Raw genomic sequence first — 25,218 nt, forward strand, 5'->3', positions numbered from 1 at the left:
CCAGCTGAATCTGCTCTGGCTCCGGAGGACCCATTGCCTGCAGGTGCTCCTCTCCCAGCCCTGTCAGGGGAAGGTGAGGTTGCCTCTGGGTCCAGTAACCCTCCAGCCTCTCCTGAGCTGCAGAGGCTCAGGGCAGAGAGGCGGAGGGAACTAAGTTCTCTCAGGAGGAGTGCTCACCTCCACGCGAGTCACCTGTGGACCAGGGCTGCCCTATGCCTCAGAGGAGATAAAGACCAGTCAGCCCAGTCCCAGGTTGCAGGAGCAACATTGTTGGTAACCTGTTCCTGCTGGCACCCTGACCTGCTCTCATCAGAGTTTGCAGGGCATCAGTTGAAGAAGGAGCAAAAAGGGTTTTCTTGTGTGTGTGTGTTTCTTGGTGGCTGATTAGCTGTTTTCCCTGTGTAAAGGTCAGAGGGGGCAGGGTTTCTGTTGAGGCAGGGGATTAGCTGTGGGAGGAGCTTATCAGAGTTTGCAGGGCATCAGTTGAAGAAGGAGCAAAAAGGGTTTTCTTGTGTGTGTGTGTTTCTTGGTGGCTGATTAGCTGTTTTCCCTGTGTAAAGGTCAGAGGGGGCAGGGTTTCTGTTGAGGCAGGGGATTAGCTGTGGGAGGAGCTTATCAGAGTTTGCAGGGCATCAGTTGAAGAAGGAGCAAAAAGGGTTTTCTTGTGTGTGTGTGTTTCTTGGTAGCTGATTAGCTGTTTTCCCTGTGTAAAGGTCAGAGGGGGCAGGGTTTCTGTTGAGGCAGGGGATTAGCTGTGGGAGGAGCTTATCAGAGTTTGCAGGGCAGCGGCGCGCGCCTAGCGGCGTGCGCAGTTAAATCCATCTTTTAGATTTAGGGGAGCTAGACTCAAACGTTTGTTGGGGGAGATCTAGGTGTTTTTTGTGTTATTTGTCCTGTCTTCAAGCTTTTTATGATGGAGGACCTCTGTAGCCAACCCCAACGACACGATCTCAAGATGGAAGGGGAGGGAACAGCTGCAGTCGCCTGCGATTCCTGCGCAATGTTTGCCATCTTGCCAAAGGTTGCAGGCAGCTTTACCTGCAGCAATTGCATGTTGATTGCCCTCTTAAAAGACAAAGTCCAGCAACTGGAGGAACGTGTAGCTACGCTCCAAAGAATTAGAGAGCTGGAGCTCTTCTTGGAAGCAACAGAGCACACCGTCTCCACCAAGGAGGAGACAGGGGACTCCCCTGAGAAGGAGTCTAGTTCACCAACACAGGAGCCAGATATATGGAGAAACGTGACTCAAAGAAGTAGGAGGCCCAGGGTTCACTCTGATTGCTTAGAAATACACAATCGCTTTGAGGTCCTCTCCCCTAGCATGGAAGACGAAGAGCAGACTCCATTTGAGGATCTCTCCCTCATTACAGTCGATCAGGTATATGAAGACGAGCAGCAAAGTCAGTCCTCAGGGAATGTGCAGGCGACCTTGGAACGGACAGCTCACGGAAGAACCGCGACCAAACCCAAGAGGAGGCGTGTAGTGGTGATAGGGGATTCCCTACTGAGGGGAACAGAAGCAGTGATCTGTGGGCCTGACAAGATGTCTCGGGAAGTGTGCTGTCTCCCCGGGGCTAAGATCCAAGATGTAACTGAACGACTGCAAGGAATCATAAAACCCACTGACAAATACCCCTTCCTCTTGGTTCATGTGGGAACCAATGACACTGCAAGCAATAGCCTCCAGAAGATCAAAAGAGACTACGAGGCTCTCGGCAGGAAATTGAAGCAACTAAATGCACAAATTGTCATCTCATCTGTCCTCCCAGTTGAACGACGTGGCCCAGGGAGAGAGGGGAAAATAGTGGAAGTGAACAGCTGGCTTCGCAAATGGTGTAAACAGGAACGGTTTGGATTCTTAGATCACGGACTGCAGTTTCTTGAAGATGGACTTCTGGCAAGTGATGGGCTGCACCTCACAACGGTTGGGAGAAATGTTTTTGCCAAAAATCTCAGAAACCTCATCAGGAGGGCTTTAAACTGACTAATGTGGGGGAGGGAGACAGTGCTCCTGAAGGTAGGAGTCTATCAATTAATGAAGATGATCATCCAAATGTCATAGACCAAATGGAGCAAACAGCACGCGGACCTAGTGGTGGGAGGAAAAAATCCTTAAATAAGAGACACGGGGGAATGATTAATGGTCTTCAATGTCTGTACACTAATGCGCAAAGCATGGGAAATAAACAAGATGAGCTTGAGCTCTTGGTACAGCAAACTAAATATGACATAATAGGCATCACTGAAACCTGGTGGGATAAGTCCCACGATTGGAATGTAATAATGGGGGGATACAATCTATTTCAGAGAAACAGACCAGATAAGAAAGGAGGAGGAGTGGCGTTATATGTCAGGGATGTGTATACCTGTGAAGAGATCCAAGATTTAGATCCTCAAAGCCAAAGTGAGAGCATTTGGGTCAAAATTAAGGGAGAGAAGAATAACAGAGACCTCATTGTGGGAGTTTACTATAGATCCCCAAGCCAAACGGAGGACATAGATGATGCCTTCCTGGAACAGATGGCCAAGCATGCAAAAGGAAGGGAGATAGTAGTAATGGGGGACTTCAATTACCCAGATATTTGTTGGGTGTCAAACTCAGCCAAGAGCATAAGGTCAAACAGATTCCTCACTGGCCTTGCAGACAACTTCATTGTCCAGAAAGTGGGAGAAGCAACAAGAGGAACAGCCATTTTAGATCTGGTCCTAACCAATGCTGATGACCTGGTTAGTAGGGTAGAAGTGGAAGGATCATTAGGCGCGAGTGATCATGCTCTTCTGAAGTTTACTATACAGCGGAAAGGAGCAGCCAAGCATACTAGGACTCAATTTCTTGACTTTAAGAAAGCCGACTTCATAAAACTTAGGGAAGTGCTGGGTGAGATCCCATGGACAACAATACTAAAAGGAAAGGGAGTTCATGATGGCTGGGAGTTTGTTAAGAGGGAGATACTACAAGCACAACATCAGGCAATACCAATGAGACGGAAACATGGAAGGTGCCTAAAGAAGCCAGGGTGGCTATCTAAAGAACTTTTAACTGAATTAAGATTAAAAAAGGATGTGTACAAAAAATGGAAAAGGGGGGAAACCACCAAAGAGGAATTCAAACAAATAGCCAGCACGTGTAGACACAAAGTCAGAAAAGCTAAAGCAGAGAATGAACTCAGGCTTGCTAGAGAGGTTAAAAGCAACAAAAAAGGCTTTTATGGGTATGTTCGTAGCAAAAGGAAGAACAAAGAAACAATGGGGTCACTCAGAGGAGAAGATGGTGAAATGCAAACAGGGGACACAGAAAGGGCTGAACTACTCAATGCCTTCTTTGCCTCAGTCTTCTCCGATAAAGAAAACAATGCCCGACCTGAAGAATTTGGAGCAAATGATTCAGCAAAGGAAACACAGCCCAGAATAACTAAGGAGATAGTACAAGAATATTTGGCTAGTTTAGATGTATTCAAGTCTCCAGGGCCAGATGAACTGCATCCAAGAGTATTAAAAGAACTGGCAGTCATCTTTGAGAATTCCTGGAGAACAGGCGAAGTCCCGGCAGACTGGAGGAGGGCAAATGTTGTCCCTATTTTCAAAAAGGGGAAAAGAGAGGACCCAAATAATTATCGCCCAGTCAGTCTGACATCAATACCAGGGAAGATTCTGGAGCAGATCATTAAGCAAGCAGTCTGTGAGCACCTGGAAAGGAATGCTGTGCTCACCAAAAGTCAGCATGGATTTCTGAAAAATAAGTCATGTCAGACTAACCTGATCTCGTTTTTTGACAGAATTACAAGCCTGGTAGATGAAGGGAACGCAGTGGATGTAGCCTACCTTGATTTCAGCAAGGCATTTGACAAGGTGCCCCATGATATTCTTGTAAAGAAGCTGGTAAAATGCGGTCTTGACTATGCTACCACTCAGTGGATTTGTAACTGGCTGACTGACCGAGCCCAAAGGGTGCTCATCAATGGTTCCTCTTCATCCGGGAGAAGAGTGACTAGTGGGGTGCCACAGGGTTCTGTCTTGGGCCCGGTCTTATTCAACATCTTTATCAACGACTTGGATGATGGACTCAAGGGCATCCTGATCAAATTTGCAGATGACACCAAACTGGGAGGGGTGGCTAACACCCCAGAGGACAGGATCACACTTCAAAACGACCTTGACAGATTAGAGAACTGGGCAAAAATAAACAAGATGAATTTTAACAGGGAGAAATGTAAAGTATTGCACTTGGGCAAAAAAAATGAGAGGCACAAATACAAATACACCTGGCTTGAGAGCAGTACATGTGAAAAGGATCTAGGAGTCTTGGTTGACCACAAACTTGACATGAGCCAACAGTGTGACGCGGCAGCTAAAAAAGCCAATGCAATTCTGGGCTGCATCAATAGGAGTATAGCATCTAGATCAAGGGAAGTAATAGTGCCACTGTATTCTGCTCTGGTCAGACCACACCTGGAGTACTGTGTCCAGTTCTGGGCACCACAGTTCAAGAAGGACACTGACAAACTGGAACGTGTCCAGAGGAGGGCAACCAAAATGGTCAAAGGCCTGGAAACGATGCCTTATGAGGAACGGCTAAGGGAGCTGGGCATGTTTAGCCTGGAGAAGAGGAGGTTAAGGGGTGATATGATAGCCATGTTCAAATATATAAAAGGATGTCACATAGAGGAGGGAGAAAGGTTGTTTTCTGCTGCTCCGGAGAAGCGGACACGGAGCAATGGATCCAAACTACAAGAAAGAAGATTCCACCTAAACATTAGGAAGAACTTCCTGACAGTAAGAGCTGTTCGACAGTGGAATTTGCTGCCAAGGAGTGTGGTGGAGTCTCCTACTTTGGAGGTCTTTAAGCAGAGGCTTGACAACCATATGTCAGGAGTGCTCTGATGGTGTTTCCTGCTTGGCAGGGGGTTGGACTCGATGGCCCTTGTGGTCTCTTCCAACTCTATGATTCTATGATTCTATGATTCTATGAGTTCCTGATCATGCCCGACTCCTCGCTTTGTACCTCGCTTCGCCCCTGACGGACAGCCTCCTTACCCTCGACCTAGGACCGGATTTAGACCATGCCGCACGGTAACCCCCCCGGGACCAGCACATGGATGCTGGTCCGGATTTCAACCATGTGGCATTCTGGAAGTCCTACAACACTGTGGTCTGCATCACCTATGTCAAGCAGGCAGTAGATGCCATCAAGCCTGAAACAAAGTACGCCAGTGCAATCTGTGGAAGGAGTGCATTCACGATTTCAAAGGATTTTCAGACATTGCCACGAGTAAGGAAACTGACTGAGGGGCAACAGGCCTTGAGTCTGGCAGAGCTGGCGGAGCTGGTGACATCACGTTCCAGTTCAGAAAGCAGGGAAGAGGATTATGATGGTGAGCAGGGTGAGCAACCCACCTGGACTGGGCGCTGGTCTGCTTTTCAGAACTCTTCAGCACGGTCATGCACATGAAGGGCATCATCTCCTAGTATGACTCCTGCATGGAACACAGCCTAAAGATCCAGTGTGCGATTGTGGACAGTGTGTGGCCATACAGGGAGATGTCTGACCAGCTAAAGAGGCAAAAGCACAAGTTGCCCATCACCGTGTTCCTCCACAGGACACCAGCAGCAGCAGCAAGTGCATCTGAATTGTAGCCAAGGACTTTGAGGGACAGGTCTACCCCCTTGTTTTTCCACATCGTCCTCCAGCGATGAGGAAGACTGAGAGCTACCATTACCACCCTTCCTGCCTGTCTGGTAAGTGATGCTGGTTTTCCAAGGGTTTACAGAGGTTTAGAGGGTGTTTGCAGACTTTTTGATGGTGTTTCAAATATATGCAACTTGACCAATGCACACGGTGCCTCAGAATGTAAGTCCCATATAAATGGGGAGTTGCCTGTACACACCTACAATGAAAACTGTGGTACTTCCTTCTGAGTAAACATGTGCAGGATTGTGTTATGACCATTTCTTACAAGATGTGTTCTAAAACAGAATATAATTAAGGCTGCAGTTCTTACTCTTCTTGCCTGGGAGTAAGACTCATTTAATTCAATAGAACTTCCTTTTGTGTGCACATGGTTAGGGCTGTGCTCTTAGTAAGTAAGTAGTAAGTAAGAAAGTAAGTAAAATAGAGATTGATAATTTTGGATTGTTCAGCTTTTCATAACAAGTTTCTAACAGGTATACATACAGATATTTCACAGAATATTTTAAGTTAAATCACTTACCATCCAAAAAAGAGTCCCAGTGGCAAATTCTGCATAGTATTCAATAGTGGACAGAACACTAAAGATTAAACAAACCAGCACCAATAGAAATCTGTTGGAAGAAAAAAAAAGGAATCTGCATTCAGTGACAAAAAAGCCACAGTTTACTTCAAACCCATACTTCAAATATTGTTACTTACACTTTTCCCATATCCCAGTGTTGAGCTTTGAGGATATTCTTACCATGATTAAAATGGTGTCTACTTTGGCAGAAACTCTAACTATAAAATATGTCTGCTACCAAGGATAAGGAAGCATAGAAACAAATATATGATTATCCCATTAACACATGACCACCTTTTAAGCTTGCAGTTTGAATTCCATTCAACTCAAAATGTTGTGTTTGCATTAGTAAGTGGTACATTTGGGAAAAAAATTAGTGAGAAATCAAGAAAGCTTATACTGCCTCAAACTTGGTCTTGATTTAAAAAGATGCTAATAGCATGTTTTAGCCATTAGTTCATGGTCATATTCTGATACTGCTAAACATCTCCAGGTGGGATGGTTTATTTTAAGTTGCTAACTGGGTAAAAAGCAAACCCACATTCTAAGTGAGGTGGAAGTAGCTTGTACTTCTATAGTGCCTGGAATACAAATAGATAAAATACATATTGCACTAAATTCATAGTTTGGTATTGTGGAATTACTATTATTCAACTATAAATAAGAGCTGCAGGCGGGTCTGATCAGAACTGTAATTAAGAAAGTATATATATAATACACACACATTGACAACACCTTTACCTAAAACTAATGAAAAGTCTTCTATTTTCATTGGGAGATAAGCTTCCATCCCAACATAAATATTGTATTTATTTGCTATGATGTTTGTTACCTGCCCTTTAGTCCTTTTTTTCACAGCACAGTACAGCAGTGTTTGATGGAATCATGGTGTAGAGATAAAGAATTCCCATCACGCTCAGCACCCACACTGCGGGTCCAATGAGGCCAGGTGACTTACAACTGCTATTTAAAGATTTGAAAAGTAAAGGAATCACACCACAAACTGTGTGTTTAATGTAATCTGTAGTTTAGGCCTCAAAATGCAGTGAGTGTGTTCCGAACACTTCCACTACACGTCAGTACAAGAATGGGAAACCTGTGGCCCTGCTGCTGATGTTGGATTCCAGCTCCCATCAGCCCGAGGAAGCATGGCCAATGGCTGGGGCAAGGAGGGTTGCAGTGGAACATCTGGAGAGCTGCAGGTTCCCTATCTCTGCTTGGAAAGGCCTTTCTTCCTTCGCCTTGAAGGTGGATAGTTATGAGCACTAGCCTACAACTACGGTGGCAATTTGGGAACAGTCCAAAATGCAACTGTGGTTTTATTGGTGTAAACTCAGAAGATAAGCCATTTTTGGCTCACAACACAACAACTGTAAAAAATCATTTGGGGAGGGAGACAGGAATCGTGTTTTCCCAACAATCTGAGAGAAAGAGAGATAGTACATGTATTTTGAGAAAAGTGTTCTGGATCTCACTGTACAACTCCTATGGACAGAAATTTTAAGCAGATAGCATTAACTGCTTTAACATGAGACTTTGCATAGGCAAATATATTTTATAACAACAGCTTCAAATAGACTATCAGCAGCACAAAGACAATCTGTCATTAGTATAACCAGCTGTCCAATTATAAATTAAGGTCAAGAAAAAAGGTCAGTTGGTTTTAATCTGAGGATCACAGCTGGTTTGCGCTCCCTCTCTCTCTCTCTCTCTCACACACACACACACACACACACCAGATTTGAGTAAATTCTAGGCCACACCAATCTCAGGTCCATGATTTTCACATGGCAAAAGAGCCAGACTGACCAAGAATGAACTGATACTCCTTTACAATGCACCTCAAAGCTATAAGGATCTTCTTAAAGGCACAGCAAAAACTTTGATTTATTGCTTTCCTTCGAGTTTTTAAACCGGTATAAATTCAACAGGAATAAAGTTTAGAACAGTTTGTCATATTTCAGATATCATGTACAATGCACATAGAATCATAGAATTGTAGCGTTAAAATGTATTCTATATTATAAATAAATGTTAAAGGTAAAGGTAAAGGTACCCCTGCCGGTACGGGCCAGTCTTGCCAGACTCTGGGGTTGTGCGCTCATCTCACTCTAGAGGCCGGGAGCCAGCGCTGTCCGCAGACACTTCCAGGTCACGTGGCCAGCGCAGCACACGGAACGCCGTTTACCTTCCCGCTGGTAAGCGGTACCTATTTATCTACTTGCACCCGGGGGTGCTTTCGAACTGCTAGGTTGGCAGGCGCTGGGACCGAAAGACGGGAGCTCACCCCGCCGCGGGGATTCGAACTGTAAGTCCCCAAGTTCAAACCTCAACTGTGCTTAAAACATTTCTTCCTATGACATTAAGCTCTCTGGGGAAAGTGTGGGAAGAGGGATACCGGCTGGGGCAGCGGAGAGAGCTGATGTATTTCAGTTCTGGTTTAATTCTATTTCTTTTTGTGTTTATTCTGACACTCGATAGAATTTATATATTTATTTATTTTTAAAAAAACTTCTTACTCTTTCCAGCAGATCCACACCATACTTTTAAAGCACATTCAACATGCATTTAAAGCAGATGGCTTCCTCCAGAGAATCTTCTTAACTGTAGTTTATTAAGGGTAGTTCTCTGAGGCTGAAACTACACCATGTTAGCCCTGCCATCCTGTAGGGTGAAGTGACCCACGTAAGGAGGCACGGGAAGGGGGGGCAGGAGATGGAGGCAGGAATTGCTGTGTGAATGGGGCAGCAAGACTTTTGGAAACAAGGATGTGTTGGTCTCAGTTGGGCTTCATTTCAGCCAGCAACCTATTTTAGACTGGCCCTGGCCTTCTATCTTTTGGGTGCCCATTTGGTTTCCAAAATAAGCCTAACTCACCTCTGAAGGTTGTTGTGACGAGGACAATGGTGGGATTGACACTGCCCTGGCTTCCTTCGGAAATTGGCGGGATAAAATTGTAATAAACAAAACGTGTCTTGTAAGTTTACAAAGTAGGTTATAAGGATAATAGCATTTCTCTGCTTGCGTTCCAGATGGTGGAGGGAACGAGAGGGCTGTTTGGTACAATCTCTCTGAACTTTTACTCAGCCTTTCTTAAATAAAAAAATAATTAAAAATGCAGCTCCCATAGCTGAAGAACTATTTCTAAAATGAAATGTTTTCTTTTACATGCTTAATCCCATGATGATTCAATGCACACTGTGTCTTTCTTGAGTTGTCTGCCCTGCACACTTTTCTGCTTTCCAGTTTTGGCACAGATTGTCATGTTACATGTTAGAGAAGACTCACTTTAGTTTTAAAATGGACATGAACAGAATATTATGGAATTTTTTCCCATTGGAGAGGTGCACGTCCTGCACACTATGAATTTTTAAACAGGTTTTAAAAACTCATGTTTTTCAAACTTCCTTTTCCTAAAGGCTTTTTTACAGAGCTATGTTACAAAATATAATTAAGTTTAGTTGTTTGTTAGTCGTGTAATTGTTTTAGCTGGCCTTTGTTAAGTGGCAATGCTGCTTTGTTAATTTGGATTATTTTAGATAGTTGTATTTATTGTGTTTTCATGATAAATGATCCGATTTGGATGTGCTATCCCCCCATATTTGGTATATATCTAGTTTTATAAATTAAAAATTAAAAGTGGACTAAAAACAAATTGTGGGTGGATGGAAGGTCCAATCTACATGCAGTATACGCCAGAAAATTCTGTTGGCACCTCAGCTCAGATTAAACCCCAACCACAAGAGCCAGAGGTTTTTCCTCAGCTGAAAGTGCCTGACAACACCCAAGTATAAGGGTCCTTTTCTTCCTCCTCCCTCCATTTCCCTTCTGTTTGCCACCAGGGTGGCTCTCCGCGGGGAGAGAGAGGAGCCGGTCCTCCACCGCCAGAGGGGAGAGGAGCAGCAGCAGCAGCAGCTTCCAGAAAGTTCTCCAGCAAGGCTTCGGCAGCAGGCGGGGCAGGCGCCTTCCCATTTCACCCCAGGAGGTGAAACAGGACCGCCCCCCCCCCTTTTGCAATGGACACACAAGCATCCTGTTTCTCAAATTGTTCCCAGCAACCTGAAACAAAACGTTAGCGTGTGGCGCGCTCCCCTTCAGGATACCACATGCCATTTTGTCTCCCCTCCAGCCTTACACTTCTACACTCTCTGACACACAGCAGTCTTCCGTCTCCCTGGAGCTTCAGGTCTCCTCAGGCTGCTCTGGGTTCCCGTCCCCTTTTTATCTCTCTAAATAAACTTCTCTAAAATTCTGAAAACCTTACAATTACCCCAAGGCAATACCTCCTTCTTGTATGTGGCTGAACTGAAATTAGGAAATATGATAATGGTAATGGTTGACATATTCATTGAGCCTTCTTAAAGATTCTTCGACCGCCCCCCCCCCTCTATGTTGTGGATGTTATGTACTGAAGTTCTCACCCTGGGCCAGCAGGGGGATACTGTAGATTGTTATCACTCAGGTCCACATATGCAAATAAGGGATCGAAAGTGACGTTCAGTGATTGGATAGTTACAGAAAATGGTTACTGTTGCATTCTAGTGGACCTCTATATACGCAGGCTGGCTGTTCTGGCCTGTGAATAATTCAGCTCAGTTCTGTTCTGGCCTGTGAATAAACAAGAGCTGTTTGAAGAATCGCTGTGTCGTCTGATATGTTCACCCACAACTTAACAGTGGAGGGTGGGGGCAATGAATGAAACTAGTCCTCCCATCAGAGTGGGAATATCCCCTCACTCCCCCACCCTTCTTCAGCAGAGTTTCTTTTCTTTCGGCAAAGTAAGCAGCTCATGTGTATGTCACACAAAGCTTTAATAAAGAAAACTGTAACACAATTACATGCTGTCTGAGAGAAACTAAAAGCTAAACTTAACTAAGTTAACTTAACTAAACTTACATGCTGTCTGAGAGAAACTAAAAGCTAAACTTTAGTTTCTCTAAAAGAGAAACTAAACATGAGGCAAAAAGGACAGTTGGCCTCTCAGACTGAACTGAACTGGACCCCCAAAGGGAGGGGCTGATTCCACAGCACAGCGCAAAATCCTTGCCCACCAGAGGACAGACATGCTACTATTCAAATTAGGCCCCAGTGTTTTTCTTACACTGTAGACTCAATTGCCATGAATATTCTGCAAGCTGACATATTCCTGTCAAGCAGTTATTTTAAAATTTCATTTTGTTTTCATCCACAAACTTGTGTGCTTCTAAATCATCATAGGAATATGTAGAAGCACCAGCCATACTTTGGGGGTGACCCGATTTCACTTCCAAATTGATAGGCACTAAACTACCTGAATTCACTATGAGGAGACATAATTATTTCAGTAATTAATAGTCCATAAATCTTTTTCCATGGCTCCATTCCCCAAAAGCCTTGAAAACCATCCCAGCTCAGACTACTTGCTGCACCACTGTTAATTTAAATGATAATGTTTTATATATGAACAAGCCTGCAGTCGCCACTTCCTATAAACACATTAAATGTTTTAAGTTCAAGCCACAGTGGGAGAAGATTATGCTTCATAGTCTTAAATACTTTTATTTTCCTGGATGAATTTCAAGTTTCACCTTTTAAGATCAATGATATTTGGAGTTACATTTAAGTCAGGCATGCAAAAATCTTTCAGCTGTCAAATCTAAGTCTCCCAGGAATATCGTTCAGAAATGCTTCAGTTTAAATGCCAAAAAGGAAGGTCAATCTGTTTGCTCTCACCACTAGTATTTCATATTTCAAATGCTTTTTTAGTGAAACAACTAAGTCCTAGCTCCAAATAGGCTTAGCCATGACTATGCACATATTTAAATCTACAGAAATGAAATCTGTTTAAGCTTTAGACATGATTATACACTATAAGTATAGACCTTGAAAGGAGGTCTTGTCCTTTTAACTCAGGAAGCTTCCATAAAGGCTCACTAACAGTCTTATTTTATTTACAAAATCTAAAATGAAGGGGTGGGGAGGACAAAGAAGAGCAAACGTGTTAACAGGAGTCTCTGTTATGTCAAAATAAATAGTTTATCCTAATATTAAATCATCTACTTGGGCTTGTTGTTTTCTCTTCGTTTTTGCAATCTTCTCTCATCTCCCAGCCCCCTTGATTAAAACCCCCCCAGCAAAGTTGAACCCAGGTTCTAGAGCAGGACGATATCTGGCTTTAAACATCATGATATATCACCAGCTAAACATTGCAATGTACCAATATATCTTGGGTTTCCCCACATTGTGATTTTTGCATAGCGCACCCACCCACACACCCACCATGATTCACAATGATATATTTCTAGCTCAAAAATTATGCAACCAGGATCACAATATGGACTTCAAACCAGTTTTGGACAATATATTGACAGGGCCTAGAAAAATAACCCTCCCTCTGCATCACATGCATAGCTGAAGGCAGTGGAGGGGACAGGGAAGCAAAGTTTGGCTGCTGATTTCTTTTCATGCATCGTTTTTATTACAATTATGTGGGCACAAAGAAATATTGCATTCAGTTGGAAACACTTGATGCTTGGACTAAGGGCGCAGCCACACTTGCACTTGTCCCACTGCTTCCCCCTGGGGAAACCTCATTGCCACTGAACTGGAGCAAACATCAATCTGCAGAAAACCCAGCTGACTTTTGCTCCAATTCAGTGGTAAAGAGCGTAGTTACCGCAATACCTCAAGGACTGCCTCTCTCCATATGAGCCGACCTGGACCCTGAGATCATCTTCCAAGGCCCTCCTTCGTGTGCCTCCTCCTCGAGAGGTCCAGAGGGGGCAATACAAGAATGGGGCCTTCTCTGCAGTGGCTCCCCGTCTGTGGAATGCTTTCCCCAGGGAAGTTTGTCTGGTGCCTTCATTATACACCTTTAGGCGCCAGGCAAAAATGTTCTTTTCACCAGGCTGTATGTCTTCTGAATGAAGACGTGGGAAATGAAAACTGTTGCATTATGGGCCTTTGCTGATGATCTGATGATAGTTTTGGAAAACTAGAGGAAATGGAGACTCTTATGGTTTTAAGATTAATCATCAGAAAATGTTGATGTTAATAAAGAACATGACAACAGAAGATCCAAAGGTATTGACGGAGAAAACTGGATTTCAAATTGGAAAAAGTAAAGTATTTGGGTATTACTCTGACAAATATGAATTGTATCTTATTTCAAAATAATTATGTTAAGACATGGACAGAAATTAAAAGGATATGTGCCATATTAAGAATAAATATAAACTTAGGTTGTACCAAAAGACACCTTTATGGATTTCATCACAAGAAGCCTTCTGCAGAAAAGAGGTGATAGGCAAAGAGAAATGGACAACATTCAAAATGCATCAAGGAGACTATAAAATTAAAACAAGGGAAGAACTAATGGTGAAAAGTTATAATATTCATTGGTTTTCTTATATGCAATTAGCAGAGAGGTTTGAATTCGATAAAAATATTTTTTGTATAGAGAAGGAAGTATGGTCTTTTAATTTCAACTGTGCACAGATGATAACATGTTTGTTAAAATATGAAACAGAAGAGCAAGTTTAAGAATGTATGATTAAATGGGCAAAAATTGGTTCTAATATACAGATGGAACAGTTGGACTAAAGGGTTAAAATTTACACTGTTATTATTTAAAAAGAAGTTTTATAAAATTATGTATTGTTGGTACTCAGCTCATGAGAAACTATTAGAATGTATAAAGGTCTTTCAAATGAGCATGAAGGGAAATTTTATCCTTGGGTGTTTTTGACAATTTTAGAATTAAAACAATAAAGAATACTTTAAAAAAAAACCTGAGAAACTGTGAGACTCAAATAATGTATCCATTAAAAACAAACAAACAAACAAACAAACAAACAATCCATAACATTGGTTAAAATGCAACATAAGCAAATATTGTTTGCGTGCACCTGTACTTGAAAAAAACTCCATCATATTTAGCATCCTATGAGTCTGATTAGAAGTAAAGAATAAGTTAATAATGCCTAATGAAATTATGTCCAGCTTAGTGTAAAATATATTTTGGCAATATATTTTGGTTGGACATGAGTCTACAGTGTGATGCAGCAGCAAAAAAAGCTAATGCTATTCTAGACGGTCGCAACAGAAGTCTATTGTCCAGATCAATGAAAGTAATAGTACTCTACTCATTAAAACTGAAATGGTTGGGCATAAAAGCCAATTTTTGTAAGGTTGCGAATTTAAGCCGCACTTTAACTTTTCACGGTCAGAATTTGGAAAGGAAGTGTGACTTATATTTGGAGCAATACAGTATTTATGAGAAATAACAGAGGTGCTGTATGTAAGGAAAGAATAATGGTCAGCTGTGAGAATGGACCAACATCGAGAGAAGAGATGAAGTAATTTGGTCTGATCTGTAATAATTTGGAACACACACACACACACACACACACACAAAGATTATATATATATATATATATATATATATATATATATATATATGCAGGTTTTGGTGTCTTCGGGTGTCTTCCCGTGTAAGAGTCGGGGTGTCTGTGCGACGTTTCGACGAGGTCTCACTCGTCATCTTCAGGCTGGTGCTTTCGGCTTCTTGTTACTGGAACAGAGCAGAGTCTGGTGTTTGAGTTCCTATAAATACTGTTGAGGGGTGTGGTGTATAGCCTCCAACGTTCTGGGCAGAGAGGAAGTTCCTAGATTAGTGTGCCTTTTCTTCTTTTGTTCCTTAATTACTTGAGGGATATCTTGAGTGATTTCATGAGTGATATTCTGAATACCACTGGGTGGGTCATTAAGTGTAGATTAGTTGCTAAAGCTTTTGTGTCTTGACCTCTTGAGCTTGTGAAGAGTTTTTCTGAGAAGATGGCTGTGCTGCATTTAGTTGTGCTCTGGCTTGGCTTCGTGTATAGGGGCGAGCTGTGGTTTTGTGTCTTGTGCCAGCCAGATCTGTGTAGGGATTGCAGGGGGGTGCAGCATCCGGAGGTGCCACTATAGTTTGGTTACTGGATGGAGTCTGTAATATGTCTGTGGAGAGGGTCTGGGTTTGGGTCTGGTGTGGTTGATTGGTGACGGCGTTCTGTGTGCCTCTGGTTCTGGTGTCGGTTTTTGTGGGGAGGGCTAATTTCCAGATGTCTGGCAGGCGGGACGTGTCGTCACGCTTGTTCATGTTGTGAGGGTGTTTCTCTATCTCGATGGCTTCCATGATTATTCTCTTGTGGTGATGTTCCATGTTAAAGAGCAATTTGGAATCTGCAAAATTAATTTCGTGTCCTGTTTCTTTCATGTGTTGGAAAAGAGAGGAAGTTTTTTCTTCTTTTTTGACGGCATTCTTGTGTTCTGCGATACGTGCATTTATTCGTCTGTTTGTTTGTCCAATGTACGTGGCTGGGCAGACTTTGCACAATAAACTTTGCACATAAACACAATATCAAAACAGCCTTCTGCACCAACCAAAAAATAGCCAATATCCTCAGAAACCCAAAAGACAAAATCCAGCTGGAAAACCAAGGGGTCTATGAAATACCCTGCAAAGTCTGCCCACCCAACGAGGGGTGCTCCGTGTGCCGCCATCTGCAGTTCGGGGTGAGTGCGGCTCCTAGCATCTTCCAAAGCCTTATGGAGCGTCTCCTGCAAGGGTTTCCGGGCGTGGTGCCGTATTTCAATCATAGAATCATAGAGTTGGAATAGACCAAAAAGGCCATCGAGTCCAACCCCCTGCCAAGCAGGAAACACCATCAGAGCACTCCTAACATATGGTTGTCAAGCCTCTGCTTAAAGACCTCCAAAGAAGGAGACGCCACCACACTCCTTGGCAGCAAATTCCACTGTCAAACAGCTCTTACTGTCAGGAAGTTCTTCCTAATGTTTAGGTGGAATCTTCTTTCTTGTAGTTTGGATCCATTGCTCCGTATCCGCTTCTCTGGAGCAGCAGAAAACAACCTTTCTCCCTCCTCTATATGACATCCTTTTATATATTTGAACATGGCTATCATATCATCCCTTAACCTCCTCTTCTCCAGCTCCCTTAGCCGTTCCTCATTAGGCATCGTTTCCAGGCCTTTGACCATTTTGGTTGCCCTCCTCTGGACACGTTCCAGTTTGTCAGTGTCCTTCTTGAACTGTGGTGCCCAGAACTGGACACAGTACTCCAGGTGTGGTCTGACCAGAGCAGAATACAGTGGCACTATTACTTCCCTTGATCTAGATGCTATACTCCTATTGATGCAGCCCAGAATTGCATTGGCTTTTTTAGCTGCCGCGTCACACTGTTGGCTCATGTCAAGTTTGTGGTCAACCAAGACTCCTAGATCATTTTCACATGTACTGCTCTCACACCAGCAGCTGTTCGAGCGCCTCCATGCCGTGCTGACCAGGTTCCAGGAGGCCGGGCTCAAGGTAAAGAGGGAGAAGTGCCAGATTGCCATTCCACAGGTGGAGTTCCTGGCCTATCTTATCGACGCCTCCGGCCTTCACCCGACCACATCCAAGATCCGCGCTGTCTTTTTTTATATATAAAATTTTTATTGGTTTTTCACAATTTATATAAACACAAACAATGCACAATACAGACAAACAAACACATAAACAAACATGTATAATTTCAAATCCTTTTTTCTTAAACCTTACTTCACCGACTTCCCCATACCTCCCCTTTCTGCATCCCAATTTCCAAATTTGTTTCAGCAAATCCTCCCCCTTGATTTTATCTAATTTTCCCTTATTCTTTTCTTTTACTTAATCTTTTACAGCTGTAGTCCCCTTTTTTCTATAACCTCAACATTTTAGCATTCATTAATTTTACAATATTTCTTAAGATAAATTTTGAATTTCTTCCAATCTTCTTCCGCCGTCTTTCACCTGGTCTCGAATTCTGCCAGTCATTTCTGCCAGTCCCATATAGTCTATCACCTTCGTCTGCCATTCTTCCAGAGTGGGTAGGTCTTGTGTCTTCCAATACTTTGCGATGAGTATTCTTGCTGCTGTTATAGCATACATAAAAAAAATTCTATCTTTCTTTGACACCTATTGGCCGACAATGCCCAAGAGAAAGGCTTCTGGTTTCTTAGGGAAAGTACATTTAAGTACCTTTTTCATTTCATTATATATCATTTCCCAGAAAGCCTTAATCTTTGGGCACGTCCACCAAAGGTGAAAGAATGTACCTTCAGTTTCTTTACATTTCCAACACTTATTGTCAGACAAATGGTAGATTTTTGCTAGCTTGACTGGGGTCATGTACCACCTATATATCATTTTCATAATGTTCTCTCTTAAGGCATTACATGCCGTAAATTTTATACCGGTGGTCCACAACTGTTCCCAGTCAGCAAACATAATGTTATGACCAATGTCTTGTGCCCACTTTATCATAACTGATTTCACTGTTTCATCTTGTGTATTCCATTTCAGCAACAAGTTGTACATTCTTGACAAATTCTTAGTATTGGGTTCTAACAATTCTGTTTCTAGTTTTGATTTCTCCACCTGGAAGCCAATTTTCCTGTCCTGTTTGTAAACCTCCATTATTTGGTAATAATGGAGCCAATCTCGTACTTTGAACTTCAATTTCTCATAACTCTGTAATTTCAGTTTATCTCCCTCTTGTTCCAAAATTTCCCAATATTTTGGCCATTTGGCCTCCATATTGAGCTTTTTCACGGCTTTTGCCTCCATTGGCGACAACCACCTTGGGGTTTTATTTTCCAACAAATCCTTGTATCTAATCCAAACATTATATAATGCTTTCCTGACAATATGATTTTTATAAGCTTTGTGAGCTTTAACCTTGTCATACCATATATATGCATGCCATCCGAATACATTATCAAGATCCGTGCTATCCAGCAGGCCCCCATCCCAAAGAAGAAGACGGAGGTGCAGGCATTCCTGGGACTGCTGAACTATTATAACATGTTCCTGCCCCACAAAGCAACGGTAGCTGAGCCTCTTCACCGACACCTCAGCACAAAGACAACTTGGTCCTGGGGTCATCGGGAGACGGTGGCCTTCAACGCGGTCAAGGCTCTCCTTTCCTTGGACAGTGTGCTAATACAGTACAGTGAAGCCAGGACGCTGGTCCTTGCCTGCGACACCTCACCTTTTGGCATTGGCGCTGTCCTTAGTCACCGTTTTCCAGACGGAAGAGAAGCACCACATCGCTGACTTCCGGAGGCGGCGCCAGCGATGATGGCAGCTTCTCTCTGAATGGGGAGAGGAGCTCCGCGGAAATCGGGTCCTACCGCTACAGCGAAGCGGCGACCCCCAAGAAAATCCAGAGCAGAGGGGCACTGGAGCGTGGGGCTCAGCGGACACCGTTGGCGCCCACCCAAAACGTAACGGGGTTCAGTAATAGAGCTCCGGAGCATGGCGGGGCTGTTGTGAGCAGATTTTTACTTTCGCGGAGTGAAGCTGCTAAGCTGTCATCGGAGAGCACTGACCTTTTTTCCTGTGAAAATTTGGCTACTAATCAACTACCCGTGAGTAGGACTATTTAAGAAAATTGGGATTGAGGGGGGAAAAAAGCTTAAATCTGACACCGAACCGGGAAAGTGTAAACAGGAAGCCCGCTTCCCGGACTTGTTTAAAATATCAAAGCAAAGGCATTCAAAGCTAATGCTTTGGAGAGGGATTGTGTAAATTCGGATCGGAACATCAAGAGACGACCTCCCCCCCAAGTAAAGAGAGGGGGGAAGATAAACTGTTCTTCTGTTGAACTTTTTGGTTTCTAGCAACGGACTGCCAGGCTGTTAAGAAAATTGCTACACTGTTATATTGAACTTGCACTATTGAGAGACTTTGTAACTTTGCTAAGTTAAACTGTGCAAAAGAAGACGTTATCTCTTTGGGAGGTTCTTCTTATGATCTGAAGCTGATGCTAATTTTTAAGGGACATTTTGGAAGTTGGGGAATGTTTTTCTAAACTTTAACTCCAATGACGGATACAGGGTCCCTCTAGAGGACTATTGAGACTGCGCAACCACTGGGGGAATTTTCCATTCTTATTCCTGGCTTTGGGGACTTTCCACTGGAAGATATTACCGTGGGATTGGCCTTGACTCTCAGACAGAAGTGGGATGACTGGCAGAACAAGATCAGCTAAGATAAAAGCACTACAGCCTGGCATAAGCTCTCAACACCGCAGATCATCGGTTCCTGACCTCCCAGTGACACAGGAGGAAGACTCAGATCAAATTAGGCCCAGAGGAATGGCATCAGGAGAGGATTTCACTATGAGGATTTTTTCTATGAGAAATTGGATGGCTTAAGCAAGCAAGTTACTGACCAATCAACTAAAATTGACCAAAATACTGCCAGTTTAAACAAGTTAAGCCAGCAAGTGAATTCCAACGCACAATCTATTGGAGAATTATTGGAAACATCTGCGTCAAACCGGAAAATTGCTGAGGAGGCGAAGGAAAAAGTGGAGGCTGTGCAAGAAGAAATAAAACCGATGCGTAAACAGATTGGGGAAAATCAAGCACTACTGTCTATGATTGAGTTGAAGGAAAAACAGAACAATCTGAGGATCAGGGCAATTCCAGAAATTGAAAAGGAGAACTTAAGTGAATATCTTACAAAGGAATTTGAAAAGTTTTGGGCACTAAAAGAAGATACAGACTTTAAAATAGTAAGTGCGTTCAGACTTGGAAAGGGAGGGAGAAAGAACAGATCGAGAGACTGTCTAATCTCCCTCAGAACGAAGGAAGAGAGAGACAAGATATTGAGTGCGCACTTTAAGAACGCTCTGGAGGTCCAAGAATCAAAAGTGGAAATTTATAAAGATATCCCTAAACTTATACTGGATTTCAGAGCTAACTACGGAGACTTAGTGGCCCTGCTGAGAAGTAACAAGATTATCTTTAGATGGGAATTCCCCCAGGGGCTTTCCTTTACTTATAGAGGGAAAAAGGTTAAAATAAGATCAGTTGAAGACAAGGAGAAATTTTTGAGTGACTACGAAGAGGACCTTCTAAAAGGACCTGTGGAAGATCTTAGAGCCTTAAGAGCTGGTCTAGCAGGTCTAGCATCAACCCCCTTGGGACTTGACAAAACAGGGAGAGAGATACCACCGCCAAAGGGAGAAGAACTTTTGGGAGCAGTAGGAGGAATATAAAAACAGCACAACATGTCTCTGCAACTGCTAAGTTGGAACATCCATGGTCTAAACTCCCCAGAAAAAAGGAGGAAAGTCTTTCGTCTATTAAAAAAAGAGCAATTGGACTTAATTTGCCTACAGGAAACACATGTGATTAGGCTACACAGGAAAGTATTGATCAACAAAAGACTAGGCCAAGAATTTATTTCATCGGACAAAGTTAAGAAGAGGGGAGTGGTTATTTATGCAAAAGAAAGCCTATCACCAAAATTTGTTTTTAAAGATGAACAAGGCAGAATTTTAGCAATTGAAATTCAATCCCAAGGAGAAAAATTTCTGATTTTAGGAATCTATGCACCGAACGAGGGGAAAGCGGAGTTTTTCAAGAAACTACATGAGACATTGTTGGAATATATGGATTATAACATTATTATGATGGGAGACATGAATGGGGTGGTATCTACGAATATGGACAAGGCACAGAGAGAGGTGATTACCAAAGACGGCAGACTACCGAAAACTTTCTTTGAATTAACTCACAATATGGACTTGATCGATATTTGGAGAACTAAGAACCCCCTAGGAAGAGAGGGCACATTCTTTTCTGAAGCCAAAATGACATGGACTAGAATTGACCAAATCTGGATAACTAGAGGACTGGCACCGAAGATAAAAAAAGGCAGAAATTTGTCCAAAAATTTGCTCCGACCATAATGCCGTAAAGATGAAAATGAAACTAACTCCAGTCGGCTCCTTCAGATGGAGGATGAATGACACCTTATTAAGAGACCAGGAGGTTATTAAGAAGGCCCAAAAGACTTTAAGAGACTATTTTGAATTAAACCTGAATACCACGGTTGAAAAAAGAGTAATCTGGGACGCAAGTAAGGCGGTTATGAGAGGGTTCTTAATTCAGCAGAATGTAATAAAAAAGAGAACTCAAAATGAGTTCCGGAGGCGGCGCGAAATAAGCAATGGCGGTCCTCTTTGCGCTGCGAAGAGGGGCTCCGCAGAAAAGGGTCGTTCGCTGCGGCAAAGCGACGACCCATTAAGATAAACCACGAGCAGAGTGAGCTTGTGGCCGTGGGACTCGGCGGGCACCTAAAGCGACCCCCAAAACGAAGAAGGGACCCCGTAAGGGGCTCCGGAAGCGCGGAGGGGAAGCGGTGCTGTGGGTTCATCGCTCTTTCTGCGGGAGTGAAGCCGCGCGGCTGTTGCTGCTGAGCGCCGACCTTTCTTCCTTAATATTGGATTACAAATCAACTACTCGTGAGTAAGAGTTACTTGAAATTGGATTACAAATTTATGAATTTGGCTGAAAGCGGGAGACGAGAAAAAGGAAGTCCGTCTCCCGGCAAGGCTTACAGATCAAAGGCAAAGAGCTGACAAGCTGGAGGCAGCGGAAGGGACTTTAAAAAAAAAGGGAATATCGTGCATTTGAAGAGTTGGTATTTGAAAGGAAAGGCAAGTCTTTTTTCTTTTGCTTTCGGGATAATTTAAGCTGGGAACTTTCCTCCCTTTGTGGACTTTGTAACCTTAAGAGTCCAGACCTCGGGCTGACGGAGGGGAAAAGAGCTGTCTTTGCGGATACAGTATATATTTGGATTTGCTACACTGTTACATTTGGGCGATGTTGGAAGAGATAATTAAGTAACTGTAACTTGCACCCGTGAGAAGTAAATAAACTGCAACTTGGAAGGCTCTGTAAGTGGAAAAGCCTGCGGAAAAAGTTTTAAGAACTATTGCAGAGTTATTATTTAAACGCAGGGACTTCAATGGCGGCTAAGTTTCTTTCTTTCTTTCCTGAACTGCAACAATACTCCCTCTAGTGGAACTTGGGATTTATTAATTCCTGGGAACTAACTTTGTTTTGACTCTCTGCTGTTTTGATATCTAATCTGAGGAACTGTCCCTCTCATGGAACAATAGACAAGTTGACCTTGGCGCTTTGACGGGTGTGGAATGAGTGGTCCTCCGAAAACAAGAGCTGCAAAAGCGAAAGCAGGGAAAGGCCAGCTTGTGCAAACAACATTGACTTCTCAGTCGCGCAGATCATCAGTCCCTGCGGTCCTTGAATCTTTAACAACAACAGATGTGCTGAAGGAAACTGAACAGCCAACAACAGAGGATATGGCTGCAGGGGGATCTGATACCCTTCTAAAGGAAATGCTACAGCAATTTGCAATTCTAAACAAGAAGGTGGATGATCAGACAGCAAAAATTGATTTAGCCACATCCTCTATTACTAAACTATCTGAACAAGTGGCACAACATTCTCAAGCAATTGCGGATTTAAAAGACGCCACTTCTGAGAATCGGAAACTGGCCGAGGCTGCTAGTTTGAAGGCGGACCAAGCGAATCAGAAAGTGGACGAATTGAAAGGAGAGGTAAAGCCATTACACAAGCACATCAGTGACCAGCAGGCCTACCTGTCATTGGCGGAATTGAGAAATCGGGAAAATAACTTAAGATTACGATCTATCCCAGAGCTTGAAAAGGAAGACCTGACAGGCTATCTGACAACAGAATTTGCTAAGTTCTGGGGTATAGAAGAAGATAAGGATTTCAAAATTACAACTGCGTTTAGACTGGGAAGAGTAGCAAAGAGAGACAGACCCAGAGATTGTCTGATTATTTTGAGGACTAAACAGGAGAGAGATAAAATACTTGACCTCCATTTCAAGAAAGCACTTGAGATCCAGGACAGAAGAGCAGAGATCTACAAGGATATACCAAAACAACTCTTGGATCTCAGAGCTATTTACACTGACCTAGCTAGACTTTTGAGAAGCAACGGGATATCATACAGGTGGGAGTTCCCACAAGGTTTATCATTTAACTACAAAGGAAAGAAAGTTAAAATTAAAACTACAGAAGACAACCAGAAGTTCCTGCACGACCACGGAGAAGATCTTCAGAAGGGAGCAGTAGCTTCTTGGCCACCGGCACCGCCTGGAATAGTACCAACACCTACACCCTCGGGTTCGGAAGAAAAGAAGGACACCCCAGAATAGAAACACGAGATTAATCCAGGATGTCTCTGCAGCTATACAGTTGGAACATTAATGGAGCAAATTCCCCAGAGAAAAGGAAAAGGATCTTTCATATTTTAAAAAAAGAACATTTGGACTTAATTTGCTTGCAGGAAACACACGTGACAAGACTCCATAGGAAAGTGCTAATCAATAAAAGACTAGGCCAAGAATTTATCTCATCAGACAGAGTCAAAAAGAGAGGCGTGGTGATCTATGCAAAGGAGAACTTGTCACCGAAATTTTTGTTCAAAGATGAACAAGGAAGAATTTTGGCAATTGAAATACAAACGCAAGGAGAAAAAGTTTTGATATTAGGAATTTATGCACCAAACGAGGGGAAATCGGAATTCTACAAAAAGCTGCATGAGACCTTGCTGGACTATATGGACTATTCGAACATCATTATGATGGGAGATATGAACGGGGTGGTTTCTACCCTTATGGATAAGTCGCAAAATCAAAATTTGACTAAGGATGGCAGACTACCAAAAACCTTTTTTGAACTAACAGACAATATGGATTTGATCGATATTTGGCGGACAAGGAACCCCCTAGGTAAAGAAGGAACTTTCTTTTCTGAGGCCCACCTGTCATGGACAAGAATCGACCAAATTTGGACAACTAGAGGGCTGGCACCAAAGACTATAAGAGTGGAGATCTGCCCAAAGACTTGCTCCGACCACAATGCCCTGAAAATGGAAGTGAGATTTACTCCAGCCGGCTCCTTTAGATGAAAAATGAATGACAGCCTATTTAGAGATCAAGAGTTGGTAAAGAAGATTGTTTCGGAAAGTGGCAGAAGGACATTTCTAAATTTGTCTGGCAGGGCAAAAAGCCCCGAATAAAGTTTAAAATACTAACTGATGCAAAGGAGAGAGGGGGGTTTGCCCTGCCGGACTTAAGGTTATACTATGAAGCTGCGGCCTTCTGCTGGATGAAAGATTGGATTTTATTGGAAAACACTGATGTCCTAGATCTGGAAGGCTTTAATAATTCGTTAGGTTGGCATGCGTATTTGTGGTATGACAAGGGGAAAACACATGGAATGTTTAAAAACCATATTGTCAGAAAAGCAATATTTATGGTCTGGAAAAAATACAAAGACTTATTGGAAAGTAAAACCCCGAGGTGGATTTCACCAATAGAGGCCAAAGCTCGGAAAACATCCAATATGGAGGCATATTGGCCGAAATATTGGGAAATAATAGAAAACATTGGAGGTAATTGGAGGTTGCAGAGCTTTGAAAAATTAAAGGATAAGGTGCAAAATTGGCTACATTATGCCCAAATTAATGAGGTTTTTAAGCTAGATAAAAAAATAGGATTCCAGGTGGAAAAATCGAAACTTGAGACAGAGTTGTTAGAACCAAAGACCAAGGTAATATCGAGAATGTACAACTTGCTGCTTAAATGGAACACTCAGGATGAGACAGTTAAATCAGCCATGATAAAATGGGCTCAAGACATTGGTTACAATATTATGTCTGAGGACTGGGAAAGGTTATGGACCACCGGTATGAAGTTTACGGCATGTAATGCCTTGAAAGAAAACATTATGAAAATGGTATACAGGTGGTACATGACCCCAGTCAAGCTCGCTAAGATATACCATTTGTCTGATAATAAATGTTGGAAATGCAAGGAGGCTGAAGGGACATTCTTTCACCTCTGGTGGACTTGTCCAAGATTGAAGGCCTTTTGGGAAATGATCTATAACGAGTTAAAAAAGGTGTTTAAGTACACCTTTCCCAAGAAACCAGAGGCCTTCCTTCTGGGCATTGTCGGCCAGAAGGTGTTAAAAAAGGATAGAACTTTTTTTATGTATGCTACAACTGCAGCAAGAATTCTTATCGCCAAGCATTGGAAGACCCAAGATTTGCCCAC

The 25,218-nt window shown here is 42.8% G+C and overlaps 1 protein-coding gene across 7 annotated transcripts in view; it reads right to left on the minus strand.

Annotated features, from left to right (window-relative positions):
• Positions 1-25,218, minus strand: part of LOC309532617 (potassium voltage-gated channel subfamily KQT member 1-like) — a 558,589-nt gene that overhangs the window by 505,980 nt on the left and 27,391 nt on the right. For all 7 annotated transcript variants that reach the window (XR_014219946.1, XM_082223121.1, XM_082223123.1 and 4 more), the window contains one exon: positions 6,210-6,300. Coding sequence is in view for 6 of the 7 variants with exons in the window: in XM_082223121.1 (XP_082079247.1) it covers positions 6,210-6,300 (91 nt within the window). In the remaining variant the exon portion in view is untranslated. The remainder of the gene's footprint in view (positions 1-6,209; positions 6,301-25,218) is intronic.

This window comes from Podarcis vaucheri (genome assembly GCF_965113315.1).
Source record: "Podarcis vaucheri genome assembly, chromosome: 5".
NCBI classification, from domain to species: domain Eukaryota; kingdom Metazoa; phylum Chordata; class Lepidosauria; order Squamata; family Lacertidae; genus Podarcis; species Podarcis vaucheri.